The sequence below is a fragment of the Cyphomyrmex costatus genome, unplaced genomic scaffold, assembly GCF_001594065.2.
Source record: "Cyphomyrmex costatus isolate MS0001 unplaced genomic scaffold, Ccosl1.0 scaffold756, whole genome shotgun sequence".
Lineage (NCBI taxonomy): Eukaryota > Metazoa > Arthropoda > Insecta > Hymenoptera > Formicidae > Cyphomyrmex > Cyphomyrmex costatus.
Window position 1 is genome coordinate 21,674 of NW_017280329.1, and position 13,121 is coordinate 34,794.

Consider the following 13,121-nt stretch of genomic DNA (forward strand, 5'->3'; position numbering starts at 1 on the left):
CGACCAAGGTGCGTGCCCGTGATCCTTCGCGGGCAGTGCCGTGCTCAGCGAGGTCCTAGGGAGTGGTTGAAGGCCCCGCGGGCTCATCAAGTGTCGGCAGCGTATTTTTGTGCCGCCGACGGCCCGCCTTCTCGCTGTCTGGCATACGGCGGTCTTGTCCGTCAGGCCTGCGTCTCCTCGAGGTGTTCCTCCTTCATTCGCTGGACGCCCGGTCCTCCTGCGGCTCTCGTTTCTCTCAGGCATAGGCCGGCCGACTGCTACCTCGGCCCTGGTGGCCGCTCCTCTCCTACTCTTCCGTTGCTGCTTGCTTCAAACTGCCGTCGTTCTTCCTTCGGTGAGGCGTCACTCATTTTACATGCAATTAAATCGTGGGGATTAGAAAATAATACTTAAATCGCTAATTACGGCCCCTGGAGATTTCGCTCGCAATTCCCGGCTCGGGTCAGGCGTCTAATCGCGCTTTGTGACGGGGAAGGGTCGCTGCGACGATGCAGCGAAACTGCAACGTCACATGACATACTATATTACTATTATGATTCTGCTCATGAAAACTATTTCAGCATACGATATGCAGAATCAGAATGTATACGTATATCATAAATTCAAATAAGAATATATATTTAAGCACTAACAATAAGATCAGCTTCGACCTAATATAGGGTTCTTCTTATTTAAAATTTGATTTACATATTTACACGTTAAATAAATCAAACATTGAATCAAATTTCATAAAAAGAACTGTATTGAATGAAGAGTATTAAAATGCTTCTTTCATCGTTTTAAGAAATCAATGTCACCTGTCATGTTCTCCAATTCGCTGAACATTTGATCAAGATGCTGGAATAAGAAAGCGAATATATCAAAGGTATGCAAGATATTATCAAAATTTTTTAAATGTATACTACCGTTTATAAATTCGAGAACGATTGTTATTTTCTTGCATTACACAAAACCTTAAATATCATGGTGAGAAAAAATTGTAGAGAAGTTTTTTAAAACGTATTTAAAAGGAAAGAGAAAATAGAGCTTTAACTGAGAGAGAAAGAGACGTTTTGTCTCCATACTTCCTAAATTACATATAAAATTAAAAGTTGATATATTTTTATTACTTTTTGAGGCATTGTACATAGATGAAACACCATCAGATAAAATGTAATAGGCAAGCATTATAAAATATATTTTCTAAACTTTAAAATACTTTTTGAAATAATTGCTACGATGCTCCATCGAGTTCCATGTTCCATCTAGGTAGAGCGCTTCCAACAATAACAAAAATATTATACAAATATTAATTTTTAATTTTAAAATGTATTGAGGATTTCATAATATAATACATTGATATATATATTATATATATATATTAAATACACATTTTTACCAGTAGTGTAGTCCTAAAAAGAAAATCTTGGTGGATGCTTCGAACATACGGTTACCATCTCGAAACATCAAACAGAACAAAGTACAAAAAAAAGGAAAATGTGTCATAAAAATCGCGTCATGAGGTTCGCCATATGAATTAGTAAAAATTGCGGTGTTATCAAAACGTTAAAATCATGAATAGCGATGTCACACAACTGTATAGGTATCTGGAGACACGGTAGTGTATCGGCGCTAAACAAGCACAGCGACACTACCGTGCCTCCTTTACGCGAATTTGAGAATTTCGGGGGATTGAGATGATCAGATCTTAGTAACGATTGAACTGATCAATTTCTATATGCGATTAATCGATAGAAAATACCTTATATCATAAAATTATATCATAAAAGTGTTTTTATTTTTTTTCTACGTGCTCTACGAGCGGAGATATCGCGACGCAAAGTCCGGTTTTGTAAACCATATTTAAAAACCTACGTGATAATATCCTTATTTACTTAAATCTAATGACATGTATCATTTGTATAAAAGATTTTATATTAATAGTCGGCGTCAAGTTAAATTCTATCTTCAAAAACCTAGAGGTACTATCCTTATTACTTACTTAATTCTAATGACATGTATCATTTGTATAAAAATTTTGATACTAATAGTCGGCGCCAAGTTAAATTCTACCTTATTACTTACTTAATTTTAACAACATTTATCATTTGTATAAAAGATTTGATATCAACAGTCGGCACCAAGTTAAATTCTATTACAAACGCCAATTGCTTAATCGACTGTGAAACTAACTAATCACATTTGCTGTATAGTAAAACCATCTTTAAAAACCTACGTGATATCATCCTTATTTACTTAAACCTAATGACCGTAACAATTGTATAAAAGATTTGATATCAATAGTCGGCGCCAAGTTAAATTCTACTATTATTTAAATTCTACTAAATTAAAAAGTAAAACCCATGTAGTAATATCTTTATCTTCATACACAATGAAGCCTAGTATATGTCTTTGTATTCTTATTGAAAGATCTTCCTATTCCAATACAAGTGGTTTAATTTTTCTTTAAAAGAATTATATCACAATTAATTTAAAGACAGTTAATTCAAACACATTTATTCCTCGAACAAAAGTAGTAGCAATCTTCCTTGAAAACGTTATTATATTACAAAATTGCATTACTTTATTTATCTCAAGTGTTACCACAAAAAATTAAAAAAGTAACAGTACAAAATGAAAAAAATTAATTTAAATAGAAAAATTTTTTATGTAAAAACACTTGGCGCTGCTAGTTCTCAACCTCGATGTAATAACGTATTATAGTAAAAATGTGGATGACACATTTAGAATTAAAACATCAAAAATAGATCCTCGCAAATTAAAAAACCCAACAAATTTAAACCTTTGAAAGCTAACCGCAAAAATTTGAACCTTTCTAAATTAAAACGATAACCTAACCGCAAAATAAAAAACCTAATAAATTACAACCTTTGAAAATTATCCCCAAAAATTTAAACCTTTCTAAATTAAAATGATTATCTAATAATGTAACCTAATAATTTAAACCTTTTTAATACTTTAAATGATATTATATTATCTAATATAATATATTACCACGAAAAGTAACTGATATATTACTAAATGTGCCAGTTCAAAGTGAACATACATTATGTATATTTTCTATGTTGAATATGTACCACGAAAAGTAAATGATAGATTATTCATGGTGCAAATTCAAAATGAACATACCTACATATAAGTAAAACAGATTACAATTAAAATATTACAGTTTTCTTTTTGAAAAGAGGTGTAATTTATTCGTTGGTTGCTTTTTTACTTTCAGACGTAGTATTCCATGAAAAGAATTTAATACTTATAATTAATATTTTACTTGATAATGACTACCCATTCTCATTTATTTTTGACACAATCAACCAACGAATAAAACTTTTGCAAAGAAATAGACAAATTTCTCATGTTGAAAAAGCTAATCAATTGGAGAATAAAAAAGCTGTTTCTTGGCTTACGGTACCTTTCATACCTTTTCATACTAAAAAATTCAAACGTTTTAATAATGATGAAATTAAAGTTTCTTTCCATAGTCCTAATAAGATGGGTAAATGCATTAAGGTACAGAAGGATAGTCTGTCGCACACATCCAAGAGTAATGTGGTGTATAGAATCCAATGTAATGATTGTGATGCGTCTTATGTAGGACAGACTGGAAGGCAGCTGAAAACCAGAATTAATGAACACCGTAGCCATATTAGACATAATACTTCTAACCGTTCGGTTATTACGGATCACAGATTGCAATATGATCATGACTTTCAATGGGAAGATGTAAAAATTTTAGATGAAGAACCTAATTATAGAAAGCGAATAATTTCTGAGATGCTAAACATTAAAAAGCAGAAAAATAGTCTTAATTTACAAACGGACACTGGGGTGCTGTCCCATGGCACGGAAAACGGAATCGGAACACGGAATCGGAAAAGTGAAATGGTAGGGGCAACCAATCAGCATCGTTCCGTTCCGATTTTAAGTAGCCTGGCTCCCCATGGGGCATATTTTTCGGAAACGGAAATTTTTCGTACTCTGTCGGTCAATGGCGATCACTAGCAATTAGGTTAAGAAAAACCTGAAACCTATGGATGGAGGAAGAAGAAGAAGGTTTTGAGTACTGAAAAATTTAAGTAGAGAATGTCATGTGTAAGTATTGTAATTATATGTTTGCTAAGTTATTTTATATTAGATTATGGTGATGGCCTTTCATACATTTTTAACCTAACATTATATGTACAATATCCCAAATATCCAAAGAAAAAACATTCAATAATATTATTATGTTTGTACACGCTTTACTTTAATTTTGATAAGTTTTGAATTCAATCTGTATGGCGTCAATAGTCATGCGTGGTGGCACGTCTACGTTATGATTGGTTAGAGCGGTGGCGCTGAGCGTTATGTATGCAGGAGTGGAAAATCTTGTAGTTCGTTACGAGAGTTGTTGTCGAGACGTTGCAATCGTCACATGTACGATCAAGAGCACAAGTTTATTTCATTATACAGATCTCTAATAAACATTATAATTGAGAAAAAAGTAATCAAATAGAGAAGACAACTTCATTTTCATCCTGAGGCCACAAGGCAATTTGTCAGAGAAAAAGCGCGTACACATACGTAACAGATCACAAGATCTTAGGCGGTTACATGGTCCTTCGAGCCGGATGCACGGCCATCGTGGATTCGGGCAAGCACAAGCAAAAGAGCACTCAGAGATATTTGTACACAGGTATATGAGTGCACATTAAGGTAAGCGTACAATCAAAACGCTCAACAATAAGCATAGAAGGTCTGTATCATACATAGGTTAATATCGATAAATTTGCGATACGTAACAGTTTCTTGTGTGGCAACAGCCATATTTTTCATTTGTCCAGAGTGGTGAATAGCACTACACATATCGGTTTTTTCACAAGAATAGCATTCCATACGTAACATGCCGACGTTAACCTTGACTGAAGCAAAATACAAACGGTCTCAAATAATATAGAACATCTCGAAAATGCCGACTCTTCGGTTAGTGATCAGAAAGCGCTATTTGAGCAGCAGCAAATTCAACGCACGAGTTTTGAATCAGCATATTTTGTGCTCAAATACTCGAACAATTTAGCAACTCAGATATACAAACATCGGTTCAAAGTATACCGTCAAGTGATCGTAGAAACACGCGAATTCGTCTTCCGAAAATTGATTTACCAGTGTTCTCTGGTGCATATGACGACTAGTATTCATATCAAGATACGTTTGAAAAATTAATACATGTTAATCCTAGTCTTACAGATATCGAAAGGTTTCATTATTTAAGATCGTCGTTAAAGGATCCCAGCTAGCAAGGTCACGTGATAATGACGTGAATTTTTGGTACAAATAACGTCAATTATGACATAAAAGTAACGTTATTCTGACGTATATATCACGTGATTATATCACATCTTATTGACGTTATTTTATTGCGTCAGGGAGACGTAAATATGACTAAAAAGTACTATTAGTGTCACTACTAGTGCAATAATGCAGTAGTAAATTCGTATATACTTCGTGTAGAAATTTAAGTAGAATACCGGTCAGTTTTCCCTAAATTACTGTTAGATTGTTAAAATAAGTATTAATAATAATTAGCATCAATTTTAGAATAAAATCATTAAAAAAAAATTTTCCTCTAAATTCGAGAATTAATTTTTTTTCATGATGCTTCCCAAACGGCCGGTCACCCATCCGAAGTTGTACCACGACCTCGCATGCTTGACCTTGACAATCGTACGGGAACTGCTGTACTTCGATGACCCACGAATCTGTATATGTCAACGTCTGTATAATTGTGATATATCTGTTCAATGGAAATATTAAAAACAGATGGTTTATGTGTTTATATATGATAGTGTATGTATTAGTGTATGTATTAGTGTATGTATCTTTCCGCAAGTGTAATGCGCATGACATATCATTTTATCCTTGTTTTTCATCGAATATTAAAGGATAAAATGATACATCAAATAATAATACACAAATAATAACAAAAAATAATTGATTAGTAATGGTCATATATATGACGTCAATGTAACATCTAGCTGACGTCATATCGGTGACGTCAACTTTTGGTATTACAAATGACGTCAAAATAACGTTCCATTTATGTCACTTGACGGCATTGTCATCAAAATCACTTCATAATCACGTCATTATCACGTGAGCTTGCTAGCTAGGATAAAGCGGCGGAGGTAGTAAAATCCATTGAGACTACGACGGATAATTATCATGAAGCGTGGAATGCAGTAAAAGAGAGATTCGACAATAAGAGATGGATCGTCCAAAAACATATTAAGGCAATATTTGATGCACCCGCTGTTACGAAAGAAAACCATGTGGCTTTGCGGGATTTACTGGATACCATTCTCAAACACGTGAGAGCACTCAGGGCACTCAAGCGGCCAACAAATGAATGGAGCGACCTCCTCATTTACATTATTGTCTCGAAGCTTGATGGAACAACCACCAAGGCATGGGAAACGAGCCTCGTAGATTCTAATATTCCCGAGTTAAAAACATTAGTAGATTTTCTATCAAAACGTTGTCAAGCACTTGAAGCGGTAAATAATCGAGCGAATAATGCGCAATTCAATAGCGTCAGTCAAAAACAAGGTAACAAACATAAAGGTATGCCAGTGGCAAGCGTCGCAACTGTTAATTCGTCTTGTTTTTTCTGTAAAGAAAGCCATCAATTGTATCACTGTGAAAATTTCCTTAAATTATCAATCGATGAACGCATTAAGTTTATAAAGAAATCTCATATCTGTATGAATTGTTTAAGATCGACATCGCACCAAGCGAAAGCATGCAACTCAGGTTCTTGCCGTAAATGTAACAACAAACATAATACTTTGCTACATTTATCTTCAGTAAATAATTCAAATCAATCACAAACTTCGAAACCAGACTCAGGCCAATCTGAGCAGTCTCAGTTACCAGTATCAGCACAATGTGTATCAAGTCATCTCTCTTCAAGTGTTTTACTGTCCACAGCAGTCATTTACATATACGATTCGGTTAAGCAAGCATATCCATGTAGAGTTTTACTTGATAATGGTTCACAGATGAATTTTATTACGCAGGAACTTGTGAATAAGTTGAAAATTGAAGAGAGACCACTTGAAATCACAGCATCATGCGTGATGGAAGAAATAGTGCATACAAAACACGTGGTTAGTGTATGCATAAAATCGCGTTTCAATAATTTTAGTGAGCGTATTGAATGTGTTGTGATCCCAAGAATCACTCAGCCATTACCACAGCAAATAGTACCTAGCCAAAGTGTAATCATTCCAAAGAACATAAAATTGGCAGATCCTAATTTTCGTTTGCCAGCAGATATTGATATGTTGGTGGGGGCTGAGCTATTCTTCAGGATACTTTGCGCAGGACAAATTGTACAAGCTAAAAACAAGCCTATTTTACAGAAAACTCAATTCGGTTGGATTGTGTCCGGTCCGACAATGAGTACTAACGCTGATTCAGTGATGTCAGTTAATCACCATATTACATTATTGGATGACTTAAATTATAAAGTCAGTAGGTTCTGGGAAGTAGAGCATAATATTGCCAAACCTCAATGGTCAGAAGACGAAAGGGCATGCGAACGAACATTTTTGGAAACTGTGAAGCGAACTGAAGAAGGAAGATTTACTGTAACATTGCCAGTCAAGCCTGATCAATTAAGTAAATTGGGAGAATCACGAAAAATAGCCATGCAGCGTTTTGAGTCCCTTGAACGTCGTTTTGCTTCCCAACCGAGGCTACATGAAGAATACAAGAATTTTATAAAAGAATACATTGCATTGGGACACATGCGAGAAGTAACCAATGAGCAGACATCTAGTACAGGCATCTCATCAGTTTATCTACCGCATCATGCAGTGCGAAACGAAGCGAGCACAACAACTAAGCTTAGAGTAGTGTTTGATGGCTCCTGTAAGACTACGACAGGGATTTCCTTAAATGATATCTTGATGGTAGGTCCAACAGTGCAAGATGATCTATTCTCAATTTTAACACGAAATCGTACTTTCAAAATAGCCATGACAGCAGATATACGCAAAATGTATAGACAAGTGTTAGTAGATCCCACTCAAACAGCAACGCATTGTATGGCGTGATACCAAGGAGGATCCTATAAAGATTTTCGAGCTGATGACGGTAACTTACGGAACTGCAGCAGCACCTTTCTTGGCGATAAGATCTTTGAGAAAACTCGCGGAGGATCACATCAATCAATATCCAGTAGCATCTCAGATTACTTTGAGAGATTTTTACGTAGATGATTTGGTAACTGGAACAGACTCATTGGAAGAAGCATCATACTTGAAGAATGAGCTGATTCAACTTTTACAGGAAGGCAAATTTGAATTGCAAAAATGGTCCTCTAACGAACCAAGTCTTCGAAACCACTCAAATACGGCAGATCATAAGGAATTCATTTTGAATAACGACAAGAATACAGAAACAAGAACTTTAGGTATTGTTTGGGATTGCACCAATGATTCTTTCAAATTTTCCAGTTTTGGTACGCTTCCACCATTGGAGAAGCCTACTAAAAAAAGCGTTTTGTCACGTAGCTCATTGAGTTTTGACCCCCTTGGGTTACTTGGACTAGTGACAGTAGTAGCCAAAATCATATTGCAGAATTTATAGCGTCTCCAACTGGATTGGGATGAATCTCTTCCATTGGATGTTGCTGGTGTTGTAGCCCGCGAGTGCTACCACAATTAAGTCTCGCATTTCAGCCTAGCAACGAGCTGGCGGAAATGCAAGATTATTACTGCAAAGCAACCTTTGCATTTCGGCATAGCAACGCTATACGTTCTACGACCTTGACCACTTTCCTCGTTTTCCTCGTGGGTTCCAACCCTTTGAGCGGATCGAATCCCAAATTAATATCTTGTTGCACCGAGAGGTACAACACTACAAAGTGGAAGCGTTACGAACGTGAACTACAAGAGATTAGAAACCTCAAGATCCCTCGTCGGGTTATTGCGGTGGACCAGTACATTCGCTGGATGGGTTCGCAGATGCCAGTGAAACCGCCTATGGGGCATGTATATATGTGAGAGCCACTTCCAGCCAGGACAAACACTCAGTAAAACTACTGTGTTCCAAGTCAAGAGTTGCACCTCTGAAAAACTTATCCTTACCTCGATTGGAATTATGTGCTGCTCTATTATTAGCTCAATTAGTCGACAAAGTATCAAAATGTCTTACATGCAAGATTGACAAGACAGAGTTGTGGACTGATTCTATGATTGTCTTAGCATGGCTTCAAGCATGCAGCCGTACATGGGCCACTTTTGTTGCAAATAGAGTGGGAGAAATCCAACAACTAACTCCCATTCAATATTGGCATCACATTAGAAGTGAAGAGAATCCTGCAGATCCTTTGTCACGAGGCGTTATGCCTGGGAGTTTGGCCAATTTAGACATCTGGTGGTCAGGACCTAGCTGGCTTTCGCTCGACAGGGATCAGTGGCCACAAAGCAGTGCATCAATTCAGCCAATCGAGGTACCTGAGAAAAAATCTAAAGGTCTAGTTACTGTGACAACACAAGGTCAGGAATTTGATATATTCCATCGATATTCCACATTATCCAAACTCATTCGTGTTGTAGCCTATATTCTACGTTTTGTAAGAAATACAAGAAAGATTAATGAATCTCTGAAGTCTTCAACAGTTGCGTCAAAAGAAGTAAGTTGCATTATTCCACCAATTACAGTCAATGAGCAACATAATGCAACGTTATTACTTGTAAAGTTAATTCAGAGCACTTACTACGCAAAGGAACTTATTTCATTCAGCAAACAGGGTGTTATAAACAAAAACAGTCCTATCTTAAGGCTAAATCCGTTCATAGATGATGCAGGTGTCTTAAGAGTAGGAGGACGATTAGAGGCATCAAGTCAATCATATGCAGCCAAACATCCTATATTGTTACCCGGTCACCATCCATTTTCACATCTGATAATTAGTCATGAACATGAGAAGAATTTTCATGCTGGTGCTCAAGCCACGTTAGCAGCCACACGTCAAAGATATTGGATGACATCTGCACGAAACATTGTGAGGCAAATTGTCCAACGATGTATAACTTGCTTCAGAAGCGCTCCAAAGCCTGCCTCAACTATTATGGGTAATTTACCCAGCTCGCGTATAACCACGTCTCATCGAGTTTTTGAAAGATGCGGAGTAGATTACGCTGGACCCCTTTATCATAAGGAAGGTATGAGAAAAAACACGAAACTGATAAAGTGTTATATGGCAGTTTTCGTATGCATGGCAACCAAAGCTGTGCACCTTGAGTTGGCAATCGATCTATCATCCAATGCCTTTTTAAATGTATTCAAACGTTTCATTGCCAGAAGAGGATGTCCATCTGAGATCTTTTCTGACAATGGTCTCAATTTCGTCGGAGCAGAAAGAGAATTGAATGAGCTACCAGCTCTGCTCACTGATAAGAAAACACAGCAACAAGTATCAGATCAAGCTTCTAAGCATGGCATACAATGGCACTTTATTCCACCTCGCGCTCCACACCATGGAGGACTCTGGGAAGCTGCGGTCAAGTCGGCAAAGCAACATTTAAGGAAAGTAACAAAGGATGCCCATTTGAGATTCGAAGAACTGGAAACGCTTCTTATACAAATCGAAGCCATCTTGAACTCACGTCCAATAACGCCATTATTTTCTGATCCAAGAGACTTAAGAGTTCTAACTCCTGTTCATTTTATCATAGGATCACCATTGACAGCATATCCAGAACAATCGATCGATGCTATACAAATAAATCGTCTCTCACGATGGCAACACGTTCAACGATTGAAGCAACACTTTTGGAAACGTTGGACGCGAGAATATTTGCATCAACTCCAACAAAGAAGCAAGTGGAAGACGAAGGAGTCAACCATCAAAATAGGTCAAATGGTGATTTTAATTGAAGACAACCAACCACCATTATCGTGGGTTTTAGGCAGAATACAAGATGTTCATATCGGTGATGATGGAATAGGCCGTGTAGCTACAGTCTATACTACCAAGGGAACTTACAAACGTCCAATTACGCGATTATGCTTGCTTCCCATAGAACTGAATGATCTATAACTACAGTTATTAATTCACATTATAGCAGTAACAACAATGAATCAGAGTTACTACACATTGTATGTCCTATTAAGTTATTTTACTTTGTATATTGTACGCTAGCAATTTTAGAAGATTATGTTTTATATTGAAAGGTAAGCCTTTCAAGGCCGGCGGCATGTACACGCTTTACTTTAATTTTGATAAGTTTTGAATTCAATCTGTATGGCGTCAATAGTCATGCGTGGTGGCACGTCTACGTTATGATTGGTTAGAGCGGTGGCGCTGAGCGTTATGTATGCAGGAGTGGAAAATCTTGTAGTTCGTTAAGAGAGTTGTTGTCGAGACGTTGCAATCGTCACATGTACGATCAAGAGCACAAGTTTATTTCATTATACAGATCTCTAATAAACATTATAATTGAGAAAAAAGTAATCAAATAGAGAAGACAACTTCATTTTCATCCTGAGGCCACAAGGCAATTTGTCAGAGAAAAAGCGCATACACATACGCAACAGATCACAAGATCTTGGCGGTTACACATATTATAATTTTTATGTTATAATCGCTTTTTTGTTTACTTACGAATTGACTCTCATTGTCCTTCACCTTGTTTTAATTATTATTTTCATATAAAGAGTCCTTCAACTTTAATTTTATTTGATAATTTTTATTTTAAATAAGTTTTCAAAGTTTATTTTATATTTCTTATACCAGTCAACAGTCGGAAGTATTTAAAATAATTTTATTATTTAATATATATATTTCAAATATGTATATATGTATTTAATATGAAAAGTGAGGGGTACAGCGGAAAGCAGAGGCGATTCGAAAATCGGCCGAAAGTTACGTACACTTTACGTATGTTCACTTTGTACTGGCAACTTTAATTAATAATCAGTTACTTTTCGTGGTAATATATTAACAATTTAACTCGTGATAGTACTGCGATAGTTTTAAATATACGTCATATCGGTTAGCAGTCGGTAGCATTTAAAGTAATAATTTTAATTAATATGTATTTAAATGATGCCTGCACGGTTTATCGGTGAGCCAGGCGAGGGGGGGACGTGCGACTCGCATTCGCCCTTCAACTTGATGTGTTGTTTTGTTAACAATCCCCAAGGCTGCTTTCACTAACCGTCTAATATTGACACGTCAGTTTTACAACAACATATTTATTTTTTTTTGCTAACGCGATTGCATATTATAAAACAAAATTATTAAAAAATTTAAAACAGTTACTTTTCGTAGTAATTATAAATCAAAATTATTAAATAAATGTAAAACAGTTACTTTTCCTGGTAATATATTAAAATTATAATTCAGTACAAAGAATCAGTTCTTTTATAATTATATGAAAAATAGAGAGAATAAATGGTAATTATGCACTATAGGGGACCCAGCTCCGATGACCCTGAGCTTGACATATGTTGTCAAGGTCATGATTCTGAGCAACTTTGCCTTAATAACTAGGTGGCGGACTCTTATAGTTTTTGAGATATTAAGCGTTATTTTTAACAGTAGTGAAACCTATTGGGTAAATGTTTCGCTTTACACAGTCAACCTCAAATGACTTCCGAGTGCCCTTGACCTTGACCCTCAAGAAGATCAAGGTCATTGACCATTCCCGTCGCTCGTCCTTCGTTAAAAAATTATTAACAATCATAGTTCTAAAATATACGTTTCATTTCTGCTATATACGTATGATATCAAATACTATTCTACACCTTTCCCTTTTCAGAAACGTTAAACTTTCCCCGCGATGTTACTTTCCCCCCCCCCCCCCTGCACAGGGGCACACGACTTCTACGATTGTACTGTTGCTATGATAGTACTGTCGGGGCAGATCTCTGTGACGGTGTGGGTGCGGGGGGTTGGCCGAAAGCCGCCCCCTTGCACCCGCCCGTGTGTGTGTGTGTGAGTGTGTGTGTGTGTGTGTAAAATATCAAGTAATAGACTCATAATAATCGTTATATAACGAATGGAACACACACACACACACACACACACACACACACACACACACACACACACACACACACACACACAC

General features: G+C 36.5%; 1 protein-coding gene across 1 annotated transcript in view; it reads right to left on the bottom strand.

The window, feature by feature from the left end:
* Positions 1–752: 752 nt before the first annotated feature.
* LOC108781047 (myb-like protein X) overlaps positions 753–13,121 on the bottom strand; it is a 49,797-nt gene continuing 37,428 nt past the window's right edge. Inside the window, exon 6 of the mRNA XM_018548917.1 lies at positions 753–837. Within this exon, the coding sequence (XP_018404419.1) occupies positions 772–837 (66 nt within the window). The 3' untranslated portion in view covers positions 753–771. The remainder of the gene's footprint in view (positions 838–13,121) is intronic.